This window comes from Schistocerca cancellata, chromosome 10 (assembly GCF_023864275.1).
Source record: "Schistocerca cancellata isolate TAMUIC-IGC-003103 chromosome 10, iqSchCanc2.1, whole genome shotgun sequence".
Lineage (NCBI taxonomy): Eukaryota > Metazoa > Arthropoda > Insecta > Orthoptera > Acrididae > Schistocerca > Schistocerca cancellata.
In genome coordinates, this window is record NC_064635.1 from 144912818 (window position 1) to 144933590 (window position 20773).

Below are 20773 nucleotides of genomic sequence, written 5' to 3' on the forward strand. Positions count from 1 at the left end.
ATCAGAAAAATTTGTAGTTGCCTGAATACTTGTTAAATACGGAAATATTGTATTTTAATTATACGGCAAAATATTTTCCTCTTTGTGTACTATCATTTGCCAAAACCGTTTATGAGATATAAGGAATGTTACGAACGCGTCATTGTGGCTTTTTCGCTGGCACACGAGTTTGGGACGATCCATTTTCTCGAGATTGGTGATAGCAAGCAATGTTATTTCAAGGTTAAAGAATAATTCAATGTTAGCTACATTTCATACGCAGAAACATATGACCTAACATGCACCAAACACAAATTCATAGCAGCTTCTATTTTTTGATACAAACTTTTCAAAATTCTTGCAGTAGGTTACTTACTTTTGAAATAGTACAATAGCTGTGACCATTAATGAAATGACAGGCAGTTCACCGTAAAGCAGACGAGTAAGGCTACGAGATGTGTGAGAATCAAATTTTTTTACCTTGTGATTTCTTGAAAATCGTTCGAGAAAGACTACAGATCGGTTGGCTCGCGCATTTGCTGTCTGTGCAGTCGAGTGAGCCTGCTGGCTGCCATGCCTCTCCATGCCCCGCTGTACATGGGCACGAAGCAGTGCTGCAGCAGGTGCCCAATACACAGCTCCGCTCTGTGCTGTTGCGCCGCTCCACTACAATCTGGGACCTAAATAACTGGTGGTGGTTCAGATATTGAAAGAGAAGTAATGCATGTGGACTGTGCATAAGTCAAATTAAGACTGTCTTTGTACTGCACCTCTGTAAAAAGAGATTTAAAGAATCTGTGTTAACTGTATAGCACTTCTAAAATGAGTGTTTTTTTATGAGCGACCTGTGGCCTCCAGTGCCTTTTTGCAGAATAATTGCTTTTTCTTTGAGTTCTTAACCTGATTTATTTTTCTGTCTGTATTGCACTGAAAAGTCTGCCCAGCAGGTCATTATACGGTGTATGTTATCTGGAAACAAATTTGTTTCGTTGAGTCACGGTGTTTGCTCTTGGTAACAGTAATGCCCTCTTTATTCTTTGCCTTCAAGGCTGCATCCTGTATTGCTTTGTTCTATCTCGAGTTTGGTTTGATAGTAGTGTACATTAATAGTAATCCACAGTATGGATAGCTGTATCAATTGGGTCGGTCGATACACGTATCGTGTGCATGTTCACTGAATGCGATGGAGGAGCAGCGTGATGGTGCTGTCCCTACAGTGATGGCAACTGCATCACAGTGCTTATGAATTATTGTGTGTTTTTTTGTTGTATGTATATTTATATATGATCACTGTTTTGAAGAGATTTTAACAGAAACGAAGGTAATAAGCTGAATAACCTAAGTTGTTATACTGTAACAAGCTACTGCTGACCCCAAGTTCCCTGTACCAAAATACTTTGAAAATACCCATGAATAATGTCTGAAATATTGTTGGGGCTTGGTTTCACCCTATATTAAATAGTAACGTTACAACGAGATTTGTTTCTGTTTTTAATGGGGGTTGTTGACCAATGATACAGTTTCACTATTTGCTTGTGTATATGTTTGCATGCACTGTATGCATGAGTTTTAGCAAAGCTAATTTAAGAAATTGTAGAACCAAAACCTTGAGGAACATTAATGCTTTTTTCAGGCTTTTGCTACAGCTGATAGAATCTTTAAAGTTTTGTGCTTCTTCAGCACGTATAATTTCTCACCTCCATTGAATAGTTGTCGAAATTTCTTTTTACAGCTATGCAGCTCGCACGAGCCCGACTTACGACCCTTACCGCGTGTCTACTTCAAAGTCGCGCTCTCGCTCGCGCTCACCGGTAAATACAGGTCAGATAACCTACATCACCAGTTTCGGAGGGGAAGAGGAAGAGGAGCAGACACACCCTACAGCGGCCCCCGGACCCGTGAACGTGAGGTCCTATGGAGGTGCCGACTCGTCTTATCACCACAGCAGCAATGCCTCAGTGTGTTCCGCCACGGCGGGGTCGTCTGCCGGCAGTCAGAGCAGCAGCAGTCGACGAAACCGGTCGGTATGCTTATCACACTGGACGAATTCGGCATCAGTTCTTTTGGTTACGGCAATAGTCTCACTGTTAGTATGAAGTTCTTTACTGTGCGTGCATAATTCCATTTCAGAGTTCAAAATTGTGTTGCGAGGGGACCTTACAAACTCTCTCCCTCTGATTTTCTTCATGCTTATTGGATACTGAGGGCATTGCTTACGCACCAGTAGCCTAAAACATCGTGACACAGTTCTCAGAAAAACTTGATAAAAAAATTGCCTGTGGAGATTAGAAGATTTCCTATTGCTGTTAGTACAAACCATGTACAAAGTACTGTTGAGTATAAAACATTTGCAATGAGCTTCCATAGTTGGCAGTAGCTGAGTGCATAGCATGAAACTCTTGTAAATGTAAAATCATCAATTCGAATCTCACAAGTAGTAACATTTTGTAATAAATAGAAATGTTAATTAATAAATAGTGGTTCCGGCCATTACTGATTCTGCAATAATAAATTAAAATTTAATACTGTCATTCTAAATGCCTTATTGTTAAATGGAAGAAAACTACTTCGATAATGAAAGTATTTTGTTTTCTGTATGACATTTTGAATTTTTGTACCAAATTTGATTTTAGAGTGAATACCGCACTATCATATTCATGTGATTAATAATTAAAAATAAAAAGATGTCATTTTTATTATTTGTTAAGAGATTATGAATCACTCTTTCTTAATTAAAATTTCTATTTGTTAATAAATATGGAATTTAAATAAAACTAAAAAAAATTACTGCTAGCGAGATTAGAAACGGTGGCTTTATGATAACGAGTCCATTATACTATTCTCTTAGCTATTGTCAACAGTGTGAAATAAATTGCAAATATTTTGTACTTTTAACACCACTCGTAATTCTAATGTTCAAAGGTAATTTGTTTCAAATTTTTCTGTGAAATGCATCGTACCATTTTCGGAAATGGATATCCGAGCATGTCCTTCAAATAATATAAACTTGAGGAAATTTGGAGAGGGCCGCTGTGTAAAGTCTCCTCTTAAGTGGTTAGTTTAGACCTCCTAACACAGAGATCCCAGGTTTGATTCCAGATTTTTCTGTGGAGTAAGGCTGGAATATAATCCACTTAGCTTTGCGAAGCCAATAAGAAGCTGGTTGATAAAATAAGCAGTGGAATCGACATGCGAACTGCCAAAGTGGTGCCCAAGGTAGAGGGTGCACCCACCTGGGAGCCAAACAGCATTTTTAGTAGTAGTGTTGAGGTCGTGACATGTCCACCCAGTTCTTGTTTGTGAGGGAAGTGGGTACCAGTTTCTTGAGTCTTGACTTAACTGTGGCGCATTGCTGCAGCATATTACAATAATATATCTATATTACAGCAATAGATGTAAATTTAACCCTTCTGACATCATCAGTGTGTGAAAATTAGGAATAGCAAATTTTGAGAGAATTACCTATTCTAGTTTATAAAAAATTGGCCTAATACAGGGTGCAGCAGTCAAACTTGCATTTTTTAAATGAGTGTAAAATAAACATGAATGCAGATATCAAAATTTTAGTAATACAATCTTATTCTACGTTAAAAAGCATTTAAGAAACATTCAACAAATTTTTTTCATTGCTTGAAAATAACATTGGCAAGATGGCGTCCTTCTCGATCAAGGCATTCTCGGAGGAAATTTACGAAGCTGTCCGTCACATGACGGAGCATACCCTGAGAAATTCTCTCGATTTCCAGCCAGATCAGATTATTGCTTTGAGATCACCATCATTATGAGATCCTTCTTCGTACACTTTGCTGTTAAGGTAGCCCAGTAAGAAAAAATCACAAGCTGTAAGGTTGGGTGAACAGGGGGGCCAAGCAATCGCTCCATGCTTGGAAATCGTCCACTTAGGAACAACTTAATTGAGAACATTAATGCTCATGCAGCCTTCGTGACTTCTTGCTCCATCTTGTTGAAATAATGTTTCATCATTCACTGCATATTGACAAAGCTGATGTATGAAGAATGTCCTTAACATTGTTGAATAGCACTCAGCATCCACGGTAACATATTGCCCTCATAAGTTCTCAAAAAACTAAGAACCTATTATTCCCAATGAGGATATTGCTCACCAAACGTTACCTTGGTTGAATGCAGGGGTTTTTCATGGAGTTAGTGAGGGTTCTGATCACTCCAGTATCTAAAGTTCTGTTTGTTCACATATCCATTGAGGTGAAAATCTGCCTCGTCACTCACCCAGAGATTGTGAACAAGCTCCTCATTTTCTTCAATCATTTGCAAAAGACTTTCACAGAAATGCTGTTGAACCACGAAGTCATTACTATTCCAAGTGTTAACCACTTTGATTTTGTATGGGTTGTGGCGTAAGTCTTAACCTCAAAATCTTTCGAACAGTCCTGTCAGAAATTTTAAGTGCAACACTCTGTCTACACGTTGATCTCCGGGGGCTTCTTCCCACAGCAGTTCTTACACTTTCCACATTCTCGGGAGTATGCAGTGTCTTCGCTCCACCACATCTTTTCCTTGTTGTTTCACCAATTTTTTTAGTTTTCAACCCAAGTTTTTATTGAGTTAACCGAAGGCACCAGCCCGTTACAATTAATTTGAAAATGCACCTGGGAACGACACTGAAAATACGCCCGGAAACGAGTGGCTACATAGCTACCGCTTTGGTAGAACTCTTTTCACTGCAAATGACCATCGTTGCTCAGTCCACTGCTCTGTGGCTATTGGAATGCTTTGTGTTGGGGAATGCAGTGGTGACCTTGGTTACTCGCCCCCCACTACTTCCAATGCTTCCGCGCACTAATAATAAATGCAGGTTTGACTGCGGCACCCTGTACAACCTAGGAGGGTTCCATACAGACTTAACCCCTTAACTTAACATCTATTTTTCAAAAGAGATTATGTTCCAAAAAATAATTTTTTTAAGTTAATGAAAAACATCCTATTACGAATGACATTACATAGAGACATGTAAAGAATGCTTTTAAAGCTCAAAATAATACGTTAAAATTGTTTGAAAATCATCAGAATAAAAACCATACTATATTTGTGCGCTGCACTTTGACTAAAATATCCTGAAACTTGAAGTCATTTTTTAATTTCCAGGTAGCTGTGAAGTCTTACCAAATATTTCACAGCTGTTTCCTATGAACATAAATCTTGTAGGAGTTGGCTGGAGCACAGTTGATGTATTTATCTTGTACAACTGACGAGCGCTTGTCGCTCAACTATCGTCACTTTCAGTTTCTAATGATGTAATAACATCATATTCTTCACTTTCTGAGCTGCTAAATTCAATGCCAAACTCAGGATCACTATAGTAATCCACTGCCTAAACAACAGTGTGGGAGAGAGTCTGAAAACATGTGTTACGTTGTCAAGTATCAGAAGTGGCAACAAACTCAACCAAAACATCAAAGGCAGGTTACAAATGTAGTACCAGATGCTCTCTAACAACCGAAGATGTAACTATCACTACAGAAACAAATATATACAGGGTTTTATTTTTTCCAAGATCTCCTCTTAAGTTACCTGAATATACACTGGAATTGAAGTTTCTGTCAAAATAATAAAATCAAGGTAACTTGGGATTTTATGTTAAGGGGTTAATAATGTATATAGACAGTTCATCCATTCTGGAAATCAAGGACCTCTATGATTTTTGCCTGTTATCGACAGAGACATTGGTAAGATATCAGTCCCATGGATTCCGACATCTTAGAGTGTACTTTAATTTCAAGTTTGAAGTTGGATGACAAATGAAATCAAATATTTTTTGATGTGATATAATTACAAATTACAAATTTTCTGATTATTTTCTTGTACTGTGAAACCTTTCTTCATGCCAAATTTCACGAGTCTATGTCAAGGGGAAATATTCTAAAGGTTTTAATGTAAGTTTGTGAGTATCAAAGTATCTGACATAAATGACCATATCTTTTGATTGCATTGACTTAGGAGCTTTACTTTTTTACATCACTGTGGGGAGGGGGGGGGGGGTATTTTTCAGCTTTATAGGTCTACCCCTTGCGCTTTGAACAGTCAAACAGATGAGAAAACAAAGTGTCTTATAAGGGTTCAGTGTTTACTGATGGAGTTGCAGAACCTTAAAATTTAATGAATAAAAACATGTGAATGGCTTTCCTCTTTGTGTCAAACAATCTTTTTAGGACGCTATAATGGAATGGAGTGCAGTTATGTGCTAATGAAACCTACTCTCTTCATCAAAGAGGAAGGTATGTATCATTTAAAAAGACAAGAAGAAAATGTTTCCATATTTTTGTGTTAATATACCTGTTTAATGTGTTGTGTTTTGATTTAAAGCCAGTGAATATGTAGTGTTTCGTATTATCTTCAACGGGACTGGTGGAAGATATCTTTTTGTCACTTTTTTGGATATGCTGTCTTCCAGTGTCCTGATAAAATATATGTAAAATTACTGAAAAGGTTATTAATTAATGTGTTCCACACTGTTTTTTCAGACTCCCCCAGTTATTTAATCTGTGAGAACAACGTGTCCATGCCTCTCTTTGCATCTGTTCAATTTGACGTCCTCCTGGAAATCAAAAATCGTGTATGCCTCTCACTTTTCATTTATTTTGTGGCAGCTGAAAATATAACAGCAGCAGATACAAAATTGCTCAAGTAAACACCTGATGAGTAATGTGACAGTTATTGAAAAAAAAAAAAAAAAAAAAAAGAAAGAAAACTTTAAACTCTACATAAAACCACGGAAATATGTTGCATCCAGGGGAGGTGTGATATATTACAAGCGGTAGTTGAAAATCTATTTGGATTCGTACTTCCTGCTTATAACGAACAGTTGCCGTAACCATTGGGCTCTATTCGCATGCCACCAAGATTGACTCAAACTTTCATTATCTCTAGTGCTTCCACTTAAGATTTCCAAACACCACTGCTAGACGTACACTCACAGGGTACGTGAAATTAGCACCACTGGGGAACGCGGTCAATGAAAGGCTTTGGCTTATCCTCTGCTGTCAATCCATTTGCTTCGCATCGCTGTAACAGTCATATGTAATTAATCCTAAGTCGACCATTTGTGGTGTTCCCTTTTCTCGCATGCGCGTGCGCGCACTGCGGCTTGTTGCAAACTTATTCTTCTTGACTTCGTTTCCTGTCAGTGGCACTGTACTACTTCCAGCTACTGGATGAGGAACACATCTTCGACAATGATATTCTGTATTGTTTCAAATGCATACATTAATTGTGAAGAGAGATCCAATTATCGATGACCCATAATTTAAAATGTGTCATCCAATATGTCTGACCACACCAAATTCAACTTAAGATCTAAGATTTACAGTTTTCGTTTGTCTTGAACGTTTAAGTTGTAGTATGTCTGCTTTCTCTGAGGTGTTCATGACACTTTGAAGGGGTACAATTAAGTTATAAATATCTATGTCCAGCAAGTGTAGCTACAGTCACGATGCTTTGCTGTGTTATGTCACTGTATGTGCACCATTTGCACAGATCAGGATGTGCACTGTGTATTGTTCGCACTACATAAAATGTTTGTAAGAGACATGACCATCTTTCACCAGTGTGAGCTTCTTCAGTGGAATATAGGTCATTCTCACGAATAAGCCATGTTGCAGTACACATTTAATAACCTCACTACTAATCTGAAACTTTATATTGGTTTCTTTCTTTCTTTTTGTCATTCTCTGTCTCCCTCTTTAACTAAAGAAATCTTCCTGCCTCACGTGAAGCTAGAAAAATTCTATATGTAATCGAGAGGCTTCGTTCGGGAGCACTGAGAATTTTGTAAAACTCTTTGAGTATATTTTTTTGTAGCATTGCAGGAGGAAGCAAAAAGTGTAATGAAAAGAGAACACAGTGTGGAAAGTTTGCAAGAACAGTTTGGCATTCTCTGGAATGTAATTAGATCAATATACAGAGCATCAGATGTTTTAAATCGTTTTTTTTGTATTCATTTTGAGTTCTTGTAAATGTACTAAATTTCAACAAATCTAAATGAAATATTTGTTGTTTCAGAAAATGACACGATTGTGTAATATGCAAGAATTACTGATTGCTTTGGATTTTAGTTAAGGAGGGCCTCGGCCAATATGTTTGTGGCATGTAAAGATTAATGGAGTAGAATTGTTCATTGCAATTACTGTTGATGAACTTTTAAGCTAAGATCGGCCTCTCTATGAGAATATACTATCAGTGTTCATCAGATGTTGCTCAGAGCACACAACGAAACTAGCATTTTTAACACATGGTAAAATGAACTTGCACAGACAGCCATTCTCTTTACTGGCAACATCACTTATAGAAAGCTATTAAACAACATTCTGGTCACACACATTATTTATTACCAGATTGGAAGCAAATGAAATTAAAAAAAAAAAAAAAAGTTCATTTCGTGTTGGACAAGTACATGTTTGATAATAATTATTTACTGAAAGAAAGAAAGTGGAGTTTAGTTGCTCCACAGTTTCCATACTGTTAATTTGAATAAGTCAAGATTTATTCACATTTTGAAGCACTTAGGATGTATCATGTTAAATTTTAACTGAACTGTTGCACGTCGTTTATGTAATTTTGATGCCTTAGGCATGTCACACATTCTGAATGTCAGCAAATAAAAAACTTTCCACTCATGGCGTACTGCAGGTTAATAAATTAGAATCTACTCAAGTGACACAATAAATAAAGGATATTGTGTTACATTTACAAACTGTTGAATATCGTTGTAAATAACTGGTACTTATTATCAAACTTAATATGCACCATTTGAGTTACTTGGTGATTTTTGTTTTTCTGAAGTTGGTTTTTGATGAGTAGAATATTCTGTGTCACCAAATCATTACATTTGTATATTTTTGTGAAATGCTTTGAAAATATTTTTTCCTTAATTCTCTCTCTCTATCTCTCTGTATCTATCTATCTATCTCCCTCCCCCCCCCCCCCCCACTCTCTCTCCCTATCCCCCTCCCCCTCCCCCCCCACTCTCTCTCCCTATCCCTCTCCCCCTACCCCCCCTCTCTCCCTATCCCTCTCCCCCTACCCCCCCCACTCTCTCTCTCTCTCTCTCTCTCTCTCTCTCTCTCTCTCTCTCTCTCTCTCCCTATCCCTATCCCTCTCTCTCTATCCCTCTCACTCTACCCTGTCTCGAATTTTGCTTTTTGTTTTCCGTTGATACTTACCGTATTTACTCGAATCTAAGCCGCACTTTTTTTCCGATTTTTGTAATCCAAAAAACCGCCTGCGGCTTAGAATTGAGTGCAAAGTAAGCGGAAGTTCTGAAAAATGTTGGTAGGTGCCGCCACAACCGTCGAATTTATGTAGCACTAACAGGCATGCTTTGCAGGCACAAAGAATAAATACTGGCGCAAAAACCTCATCGTCAGTAAATAAATTAAAAAAAAGGTGGAAGACGAGCTTTTTTCTCGGCCCCGTGTTTCGACCACTGCATTTTCATACATTATCCAACGAAGTAAATACAAATTCCGTATTGTTCATCTTCGAATGTAGCAAAATTTCAATGTACCACGAAAATCCGACTGGCAAGACTGTTTGGGATGTTTGTCAATATGGCCAACTCTACGTTCTGAATTTTTCCTAGCTGTGAGAAGAGATGGTTGCTAATAGGAACTTTTATGAATTGTGAATCACATGCAGTATTCTCTTCAACATAAGAATAATACGGATATAAACATTTTGCCATGTATTCTTTCATGTTTGCTGCTGTCTCATTTAAATCCTGTCTGCCTAATAAACTACGAAACTAGAGTGAGACAACAGCAAACGTGGAAGAATATACATATCATGTCATGTTTATATTCGTATTATTCTTATGCCTAATCGTGATTCAGTCAGAAATGAAGCACGGCAGTTGACCAGATTTTTAAATCTAAGATAACTCTAATTTCTGTGCAGAATGTAATGTACTAAAGAGGCGTCTGCAAAGATTTTCAAACAGAGAAAATTTTTCGCTAAACTCTTGTGCAGAACATCTAACATACGCAGTCTATTATTTGGTTCTTGTTGATCATTATCAAAGAAAGCAGCAGTGTAAGTAACAACAAATAGCAGTCTCTTGCCATTGTTTCGCTAATCAGACGATTCCTCTCTCTCTCTCTCTCTCTCTCTCTCTCTCTCTCTCTCTCTCTCTCTCTCTCGCTTTTTTTAAAAAAAGCGGTGTTGGTGTGCACAAAAGCAAGCCATGCCACGAGCGGTGACATGTTGTTAACAAACACTCATTATCAGAATGCGACAAACAATGCATGATACAGTACAGTAATGCATTTTCAGCTTAGAGTGACGTAAACACCTGTAACAAAGAGAACGGCACTTATCAGATCAAAGAAAAATAAGCAATCAATTCAAACTAGACAAAGCACGTGAAAAAGGAAGGGTACCCATATAAATACGGACGGGAGCGCCTGACGCATAGCAATGATTACCTGGTAAAGCCTAACTGCTAAGCTTAAGACTCGAACCAAACTACTGTAGCTATATCGTCATTCATTCGACCTGAATTGTGTCTCATATTACAATGGACCAACTTTGTTTCGATTTGGAGGTGGGGCCTAAAACTTTTCTCTCCCCTTGAATTTCTAGTCTCAAATTTTAGGTATGGCTTAGATTCGGGAAAATTTATTTTCCTTGATTTCGAGTCTCATTTTTCAGGTGCGGCTTAGATTCGAGTAAATACAGTATTTTTAGATTGGATTACTGCATCTTTTTGTCTCTGATTTTAAAATGGTAATTCAAAAGTAATTCTTCATTGTGCATTCAGTGTGAATATGTAGACCAATTCCTCAACTGCTCATATTTAAATAGGGAACTGTTTTTAGGATTGCTGATATTCATTACTCAGTTCTTGTGCAGAACATGTAACTTTCGTAACTTTTTACATTTATTTTTATCTTGCCATCATTGAGGTTTCATTTCTCTCTCTTTTTTATCATACATTGAAGTAGACATTTGCTTTAATAACTTTGTGATAAATTTGTGATTATTTTTTTCAAAATGCTAATACAAAAAAGTAATTTGATTAAGCAGTGACTTTTCTACAGATCTCGTTCACCACGTTCATCTGGCTGGCGGAGACGAAGAGACCGTTCTCCTTCATCGAGCAGCCGAAGCAGCCAGCGCAGGCGATCTGGAATGTCACCATCTGGTTATAGGAACAGGTATTTGATTATGATCAGTTTGGATGTACTCATAAGTAAACTCATTGAACAGAAATTTTGTCACTACCCAGGGATATTACATTAACCCTTGTGTTGCTTCAGATGTGCTCTCTGCGTTCTGTGCTGAATACAGCTTTTGTTATGACTGTACTGCTTACCAAATTCTGTTGCCTGTTCTGAGGGATGGTGTTCTGGTCAATATGAAATACTTATCATCCGATTTTTCGAAATCTATTGGGTTAAAAAATTTGATTTTTGCTCTACTTACAGTCTGATATCGTCATTCGATAAAGAAGTTAATTTCTTTTTGTTAGTCATCATACTTCCCTGTGCACTATCAAATTAAGTAAAAAATTGCACGAAATTTTAAAAAGTTTGCTGAGATAAAAACAGCTTGGTTTGAGTGTTCATAAAATGAGGATTGTACACATAAACCTTCCCAATAGTTGATTTCAGCTCATACGTTGCAGTTATGAAATTTAGCTAAGATATCAGAATTTTATTTAAAACTGTGAGCAGAACAATATTTCGTTCCCGAGTTATTGGGCTTTATATCCGACGGACGGTCAGACGTGATGCAGTTATTCGCATCCTTGGGCATTGCGAATCGTGGTTATCACACTCATCGTATCTCATAAACAATTCAAGATATCAAAACGAGGTTTTTTGCAAATGATGGCATGCAATGAGGCACATATGTAGTACGATAAATACTTTTATTAAACTTTTTATTCACCAAGAGATGGTAGTAACTCGTTTGCAGCAGTGAGAGTTGAGGTGCTCAGCACTCATAAAGATGTTCAAAGCACTGTAGGAAACCCAATCAACGTGCATATTCACATCCTCAGTAGGTGGGGAATGGCATAGCAGAATGTGTGTAGACATCCACGACAGCTAAAGGGTTAATGTTGTATAACTTAATAGTGGGCTCAGTTGGGTGACAAATTTGTCAAGTTTTATGATGCATGTTGTAATTTGCTGAAGACACTAAATGACAATTAGATCACGCAGAACTATCAAATCATAGGAAATTTTGTTGCTGCATTCCAAATGCTGTCCCAAATTGTCCCAGACAATCTGTGGTATGAAAATGTGTGACCTAGCAGACTGGTTGAGTGTTCATAAAATGTGGAATGTACACGTGAAACTCTATGAGCAAGGCTGCTGTTACATTTAGAGCAAGTTGCCAATCTCTGCACCACATTGAAATCTTATCAATATCTGACTGAATATTTATACAGCTTCTTTCAGATAGTACTTCTTTACAGATAACTGCAACATCGTTAATGTACAACATGAACAGCAAGGGCCCAAACACACTTTCGTGGGGAAAATCCAGAGTTGCTCCTACATCTCTCAGTAACTCTCTATCCAAAATAACATTAGATTAGATTAGTACTTGTTCCATAGATCATGAACACGACACTTCATAATGATGTGGAACGTGTCGCGTTAATAAAAGGTGTCTATACAAGATATTACATTACACAAAATATTACATGCCACTTAATTTTGTTTTTATTTTTTATTCTTTTTTTGGGTGGGGAAATTACCCATTTACTATACCCAAAAATTCATCTAATGAGTAGAAGGAGTTGTCATTAAGAAATTCTTTTAAGTTCCTTTTAAATGTTATATGGCTATCTGTCAGACTTTTGATGCTATTAGATAAGTGACCAAAGACTTTCGTGGCAGCGTAATTTACCCCCTTCTGAGCCAAAGTTAGATTTAACCTTGAGTAGTGAAGATCATCCTTTCTCCTAGTGTTGTAGCCATGTACTCTGCTATTACTTTTGAATTTGTTCGGATTGTTAATAACGAATTTCATAAGTGAATATATATATTGTGAGGCTACAGTGAAGATCTCTAGCTCTTTAAATAAGTGTCTGCAGGATGATCTTGGATGAGCTCCAGCAATTATTCTGATTACACACTTTTGTGCAATGAACACTCTTTTACTCAATGATGAGTTACCCCAGAATATGATGCCATATGAAAGCAGAGAATGAAAATAGGGGTGGTAAGCTAATTTACTCAGATGTATATCGCCAAAATTTGCAATGACCCTAATAGCATAAGTAGCTGAACTCAGAACGTTTCAGCAGATCCTCAGTGTGTTTTTTCCAGTTCAACCCCTCATCAATGCATACACCTAGAAATTTTGAATATTCTACCTTAGGTACCAATTTCTGATCGAAGCCTATATTTATTAAGGGTGTCATTCCATTTACTGTGTGGAACTGTATATACTGTGTTTTGTCAAAGTTTAATGAGAGCCCATGTGCAGAGAACCACTTAATGATTTTCTGGAAAACATCATTTACAATTTCACCAGTTAATTCTTGTCTGTTGGGTGTGATAGCTATACTTGTATCATCGGCAAAAAGTACCGGCTTTGCATCTTCGTGAATATAGAATGGCAAGTCATTACTATATTAAGAACAGCAGAGGACCCAAGACCGAACCTTGCGGCACCCCATTCTTGATTGTTCCCCAGTTTGAGAAATTACCAGTTTTTTGCGTATTATGTGAACTGCTTATTTCAACTTTCTGCACTCTTCCAGTTAGGTATGATTTAAACCATTTGAGCACTGTTCCATTCATACCACAGTAGTTGAGCTTATCTAGAAGTATTCCATGATTTACACAATCAAAAGCCTTTGCTAGATCACAAAAAATCCCAACGGATGACTTCCGGTTACTCAGAGCATTTAATATTTCATTAGTGAAAGTATATATAGCATTTTCCACTGAAAAACCCTTCTGGAAACCAAACTGACATTTTGTTAAAACTTTATTTTTGCAAAGGTGTGAAGCTACTCTACAATACATTACTTTTTCAAGAATTTTAGATAAGGCAGTCAGAAGAGAGATTGGGCGGTAGTTGTTGACATCAGACGTATCCCCTTTTTTATGCAGTGGTTTAACAATGGCATACTTCAGTCTATCTGGGAAAATACCCTGCTTCAGAGAGCTGTTACATATGTGGCTAAGAATCCCACTTATTTCTTGGGAACAAGCTTTTATTATCCTGCTTTGTCCTCCCTACCAAAAAGTCCTCAGTCCAGTCACAAATTTCACTTCATACCCCACATGATTGTACGTTGTAGTCAAATGCTTTTCGGGAACCGAGAAACACTGCATCTACCTGTTTGTATTGATCCAAAGGTTTCATGAGAGAAAAATGTGAGTTGTGTTTCATGTGATAGATGTTATAGAAATCCATGCTGGTTGACATTGAGGAAGTCATTCTGTTCAAGATACATCATTACCTTTGAACTCAAATATGTTCTAAGATTCTACGACAAGTCAGTTTCAACGGTACTGGACAGTGGTTTTGTGGATTACTTCTGCTACGCTTCTTGTAGACAGGTGTGCACTGTACCTTTTTCAAAGAACTGGGCACGGTTTTTGTTCGAGGGATCTACAATAGAGTATGGTTATAAGAGAGGCCAATTCAGTGCAGAATCTGATACAGATTCTATCAGGCCCTGGAGATTTGTTTAGTTTTAACGATTTTGGCTGTTTCTCAATACCACTGACACTAATACTTATTTCATTCATCTTTTCAGTGGTATGAGGATTAAATTGGGACAATTCACCTGGCGTTACCTTTGTAGAGGAACTTTTGAAAATGGATTTGAGCATTTCAGCTTATGCTTTGCTATCCTCAATTTCAGTTTCTATGTCATTCGCTAGGGACCAGACACTAACTTTGGTGCCACTAACAGCCTTTACGTATGATCAGAATTCCGTTGTGTTCTGTGAATGATCACTTGACAATATTTTGCTATGGTAGTTATTGAAGGCGTCAATCATTGCTCTCTTGACAGCCACACGCGTTTCATTCAGCATCTCTCTATATGTAGCCCAACGCTTTGTTTAACACCTGTTTGTTTACGATGATTGACTGCCATGGAGTTTCCCTCGCTGTATGAACTGTTCTATTGGGCACATATCTATCCAGTGTGTGGTAAACTATTCTTTTAAACTTGAGCCAGAGTTCCTCTACATGCTCCTGACCTGTGTTGGTAGTTTCAAGTTCCTCATTGAGATATGACACTCTTGATTTTTTATCTAGTTTAGTGAACATATATATCTTTGTTTGTTTTAGTTGTCTTTTGTACTTCGATAATCATTGTTGCCACGACAACGTCATGGTCACTGGTTCCAGTTTTGATGTGTACATGCTAAAAGATGTCAGATCTAATTGTTGCCAGTAGATCCAATATATTTCCATCATGAGTGGATTTCCTAACTACCTTTTTTGGTAGTTTTCAGAGAAGGCTTTTAGTAGAGTTTCACACGATGTCTTATCACGCCCACTACTAACAAAACTAATTTTCCCAATTAATTGTTGGATTATTAAAGTCTCCACCAGTGATTACTGTATAATTTAGGAACTTATGTACAAGTAAAATGTGGTTCTCCCTAAAGCTTTTGGTTACATTAGGAGATGAGTCTGGTGGGTGATAGAAGGACCCAATTATCATTTTATGCCCACCCCTGATACTGAATCAGTGGCTGCTGGAATAGCCTCTTCTTCATGTTAAATGAGGGCTCCAGGCACACACCGGGTGCACCTTGTGTCTTTCCTGTCCCTTGCTGCCATTTCTCTAAGAGGTACCATCATTTACTGTACGTTTGAACTGCTGATGATTAATAGACCCCTACCGTTTTGCGATTGCGTTCTCCGGAGACTGGACAAAATGGTTTTCTCCAAAACAGGTGACCTGACTCCCAATTGCACAGTTTCAGCAAAAGACAGTACCTCAAACTTGTTGCTTAGGGGGATCAGTACAATAACATGAGTCCTCTCTGCTCCGCTTCCACCTTGTGCAGGACACCTAGATCTACCATTGAATCGCCGCTCGCAGTGTAATGGATGGGTAATGACAGATCCTGTATTTCCTGCAGAGGCGACATGATCCACAGGAGAGGATAATACTTGAGGTACCTCTGGTACAGTTATCAAAGGTGGACAACATGTGGGAGCTCTTCCAACACACCAGTTCAACTGCCAGTCATTTGACAGTAGTCAGGGCGATTTCCATCTGCTTACAAATGTCAACCAACTCATCATGCTTTAGAGAACAGCAGTCACAGTGCAGCTGCATTTTGGCTGGTGCAATGTATTACAAGGCATTGAACAAATAACTCCTAATTAAGCTTGCTGATAATCTTTTAAGCTGATGAGCTAAAAAGTTGCTAATTCTGTATAAGAACTGAAGCAAGTGCACAGAACGAGATTTCTATTAATGCATCACAAAAATCTATGGTAAAAATTACTAGTGTCCTAAAACGTTTTGATATTAATTGTCGTTATTAGCAAACTCAAAAACAAAGTTAATTTATGATACATGCAGATAATATATAGATCTACTCCTCTTTAAGGGAAATTAGATGTAATGTTATATACTAGATCAGCAGTCGAGGGTCAAATGACCACTTGGTAGAACCACCTACAGTGTTACTGTGTGACAGTCAATTGTACTGTTTTAAAGGAATGACTAATATTTTGTCTGAGTTTGTGTGTAAATTAAAAACATAAAAGGATGTAGAAAAGTAATTTTAATCTGTTGCTATAAATTTGAACAGATCACCTACTGTTGCAACAGCAAATAAATTTACTGTTGTAACTTTGCACTAGTGCTCAAGAGTAAATGAAAACTTCAAAAACTGTGAACATCAAAGCTAAATTTTTTACTTCATTCCCATTATGTTAAATTCCTTCTCTTTTACTTTAAAAAAAGCTGTTTTTGAAGGTATTTGTGAATGCTATGAAGATCTGAGTCCTGTTCTAATGTACAGGGTTTTTATAAATTAGTCATACAAAAATAACCTTTAACTGTGAAAATGATAAAAAAAAAAACTTACAGAAATGTTTGAGACAGCAGCGAATGCAATATATCTTCAAGTTTTATTTACAAATTTTCAGTGTGGCTACTTTTTTTTATAACACAACAAATGTCTCATCTGTAATCGATATACTGCCATATCCTATGAGATACATAGCCAGTTTTGATGAAACAGTTGCATCAATTAATAACAGTTTCTCTTTAGGTGGTAGTGCAATATTTTGTCCTGAATTGTCTCTGAACTGAACTATAGTAGCAGATTTGGATTCGTGAAACCATAAACAACACTGTGCATGCTCTGCACTGTTATGTGTCACCATGATGACTGTTGAAATAACTCATTTGTGCGTGCCATCTAGTGGTAATTTCAGAAATGAAATGTATCAGGCGGGAATAAAACTTGAAGATACACTGCATTCATCGTTATATCAAACCTTTCTATAAGTTACTTGTTGTTTTCACAATTCAGGATTACTTATGTATAAGTAATTCATAAATACCAAGTATACTTGATATTCTGATTTCATTTGTAGTCTCATTTATTGTTTACATCTCTCAAGTGGTGGAAAAGTTAACGTTTTAAGGCTTTAAATACAGTTTACGAAAGAGCGGCATATGTACATTTTTGTGGTTCATTTATTTTATAGATCTCATTCTCGGGAACGAGATCGCGGCAGGAGGGGACGTTCACCCTACGGCAGTGACCGACGTTCCAGGTTTGTTCTTAGAGTTCTCAGATTAGCTTTCTATTATCTGTTTTGTTTCCTTTAATGTCATTCATAATGAATACTACAGTAGGGAAGACAGCCATTACAAAAGTAGTAATATTCGAGATCAGGAGCTCTTACGGAGAAAATCATATGAATACCCTCACATATACACTATGTGATCAAAAGTAGCTGGAAACTCTCAAAAATATACAGTTTTCATATTAGCTACATTGTGCTGCCATCTGCTGCCAGGTACTCCATATCAGTGACCTCAGTAGTCATTAAGACATCGTGAGAGAGCAGAATGGGGTGCTCTGTGGAACTCACGGACTTTGAACGTGGTCAGGTGATTGGATGTCACTTGTGTCGTATGTCTGTTTGCTACACGACACTTCCACTCTCCTTAACACCCATAGATCCACTATGTCTGATGTGATAGTGAAATGGAAACGTGAAGGAACACGTACAGCACAAAAGCGTACAGGCCGACCTCATCTGTTGACTGACAGAGACTGCAGACAGTTGAAGAGGGTTGTAATGTGTAATAGGCAGAAGTCTGTCCAGACCATCACACAGGAATTCCAAATTGCATCAGGATCCACTGTAAGTAATATGACAGTTAGGTGGGAGGTGAGAAAACTTGGATTTCATGACAAACTGCCTATTGGCTTCTGTATCGGGTTCTTTGGCCAGTGTTCATCTAATGATTTTACTGACATTTTGCCAGCACGAGTGGCTTCTCCTCGGTCATTTCCGGTGCGGTTCTCCTCTTGCTACCTGCGATGGTCGTTCACTGCAGTACAGGAAGCCAGGATCTGTTTACCTTAAGGCTTACCTCTTTCTTGTTGAAACTGTTAACGTGTTTTTATATTTCTACAGCTTCTCTGAACAAGCGCATGTGATAGTGCCTCTCTACAGCCAGAACTTCCGTATGGGCAAATTTTAGTACATGGCAGTCTCACTCAGTGCGTGCTCTGCCACAGCTGATTTCTCCACCTGCCCCAACCTGCAATGTCGCTTATGTTCTTTGATCCTGGTGTTGATCGTCCATTCATTCCGACACAAACTTTTCGGCATGTGCATGGTATACGGTGTATTCCTGACATTGCAAGTGGCTCCCTTTTCTCCTTTGTCGATCTAAGACACTCTTTGATCTTCCTTGTCGGTTTGAAAATCGTCTTTACGCCATGTTTGCGGAATATATGGCGGATTCTGGTCAATTACAAACTTAATGTTGTCGGGCACTAATACCCCTCACTTTATTTTCCCATATTAAGAAAGCAGAATTACAGACAAACTTCAAAAATTCAAATTCCCATATGGGATTTCCCTCAAATACATATAATGAAAACAGTTGCCCAATAAGGGTGACTTAATGACACTTCAAGCTCAGATCCAGTTACATAACATGATAGAATCACTTACATAAAAAACTACAGCGGAAACACAGATCTTTAAAAATGAATGTTCACGTACTCAGACACGTTAATACTAGACTACTAGAAAGAGCTGCGCAAGGAACTCAGCAGATGCTGTACAATTTGAAGTTTAGCCAGTTGCCAGTGGCTAATATTTAAGGAAACAGGTTCGTATAAGAACGGATTACATACAATATATGTTTATATATCTAGCAGCTTAACTTGCCTTGGTGGAAGGTAGATAAATATTAAACTTTGGAAGGTGGTATGTGAACAACTCCCGGTAATGGCCAGGTTCTTAAACACTGCCAGGCTTAGACCTTGGATGACATACCACTCCCCGACAAGGCGCTGACACAATCAAAGGTTTTTGCGGAATCACAAAGACATTCCATTAACTCTGTAACATAGAAACACTCGGCAGAACCTTTGACTTGATATATGGGTAAGTGTGTAAAGGAACACATTACACTACTGACAAATTTGCAACTTTGACCTTAAGCATTTTACACATTGACAACTGTATTAATAGAGTGCAGGCTTTGAAAGTGCCAACATAAAATCATTTGTTTACAAGGAACACAGAGCACTAGTAAAACTTCTGAGAAAACTTTCAAATAACGGCCACCATTTAACTAGGCCAACTGAACTCTTCCACACCATCTTAAAGTTCGACTCTGAAAGTCTCACCATAGTAATAAAATTTAACTGCCTCTGAGTGTGTCGGTCAACAAAACACAATTACAACCACTTACTTCATATCACGTACACAATACGAAGGGAGTGGGTTCCACAGCTTCTCCGCTTCACTTAAAATTTTGTTCCCAGGTAAGTCGCACAATTTGTATCTCCAAGCTGCCCATATCGCCAAAACACCCGACCAATTTCACACCATCACACATTATGTCCATCACGCTCGTTTGGCAGCTGTTGACACTCGTCTCCCAGCGAATCTCACGAGATCTCGAGGGTTACCCGTTGAAGGCTAACAATCCAATTGTTTCACCCACCAACCCTGAAGATAAAGACATGTGAAAAGCAAAGATAGCTTAGCTCGACCACAATCGATGTCAATGATACATGAACAAAATAACACTGGTGCCAGCTTGCCGCAGCTCAGTCACCACAGTCTTCTTTCTAAACTAGTTCCTAAAAAAATTTAGTCATTGTCTTGCTAAGTTATTACTGAAAAAATGCAATAGTGACAGAGCTAGTTTAAGGAAACCTCGGGCAACAAACATCAAATTATTTTAATTTTGCTACTCAAAATTTGTTGCTTTTTCTTCCTCACTTTTCAGTGGCGACTTAAAACTCTCCTTCTATTGGTCACATAGGACTGATATATTACAGATCTACTCTAACAGTTTTGGCGACAAGAGAAGCGGTGCAAAACTGGATTGCGAACTTCACACTTCTCTTACTACAATTGACTTAGTTGAAACGTTTAGCCGATCCCTTCTCTGGATATGTGGCTGTGTCAATATCCACAACTTCTTCTCCGAAGAAATAATGCTGGTTAGAGGAACTAAAAAATGCTCTCTCTCTCAAAATAACTCTGTATAAGCATACAAGTGGTGGGTTTAATAACCACCAGAAATTCAAAAACAGGCCTTGCTTCT

General features: G+C 37.9%; 1 protein-coding gene across 1 annotated transcript in view; it reads left to right on the forward strand.

Moving 5' to 3' along the window:
- LOC126106761 (CLK4-associating serine/arginine rich protein) overlaps positions 1–20773 on the forward strand; it is a 120508-nt gene that overhangs the window by 59038 nt on the left and 40697 nt on the right. Inside the window, exons 8-10 of the mRNA XM_049913134.1 lie at positions 1712–1999; positions 11052–11168; positions 17674–17742. Coding sequence (XP_049769091.1) covers positions 1712–1999; positions 11052–11168; positions 17674–17742 — 474 coding nt within the window. The remainder of the gene's footprint in view (positions 1–1711; positions 2000–11051; positions 11169–17673; positions 17743–20773) is intronic.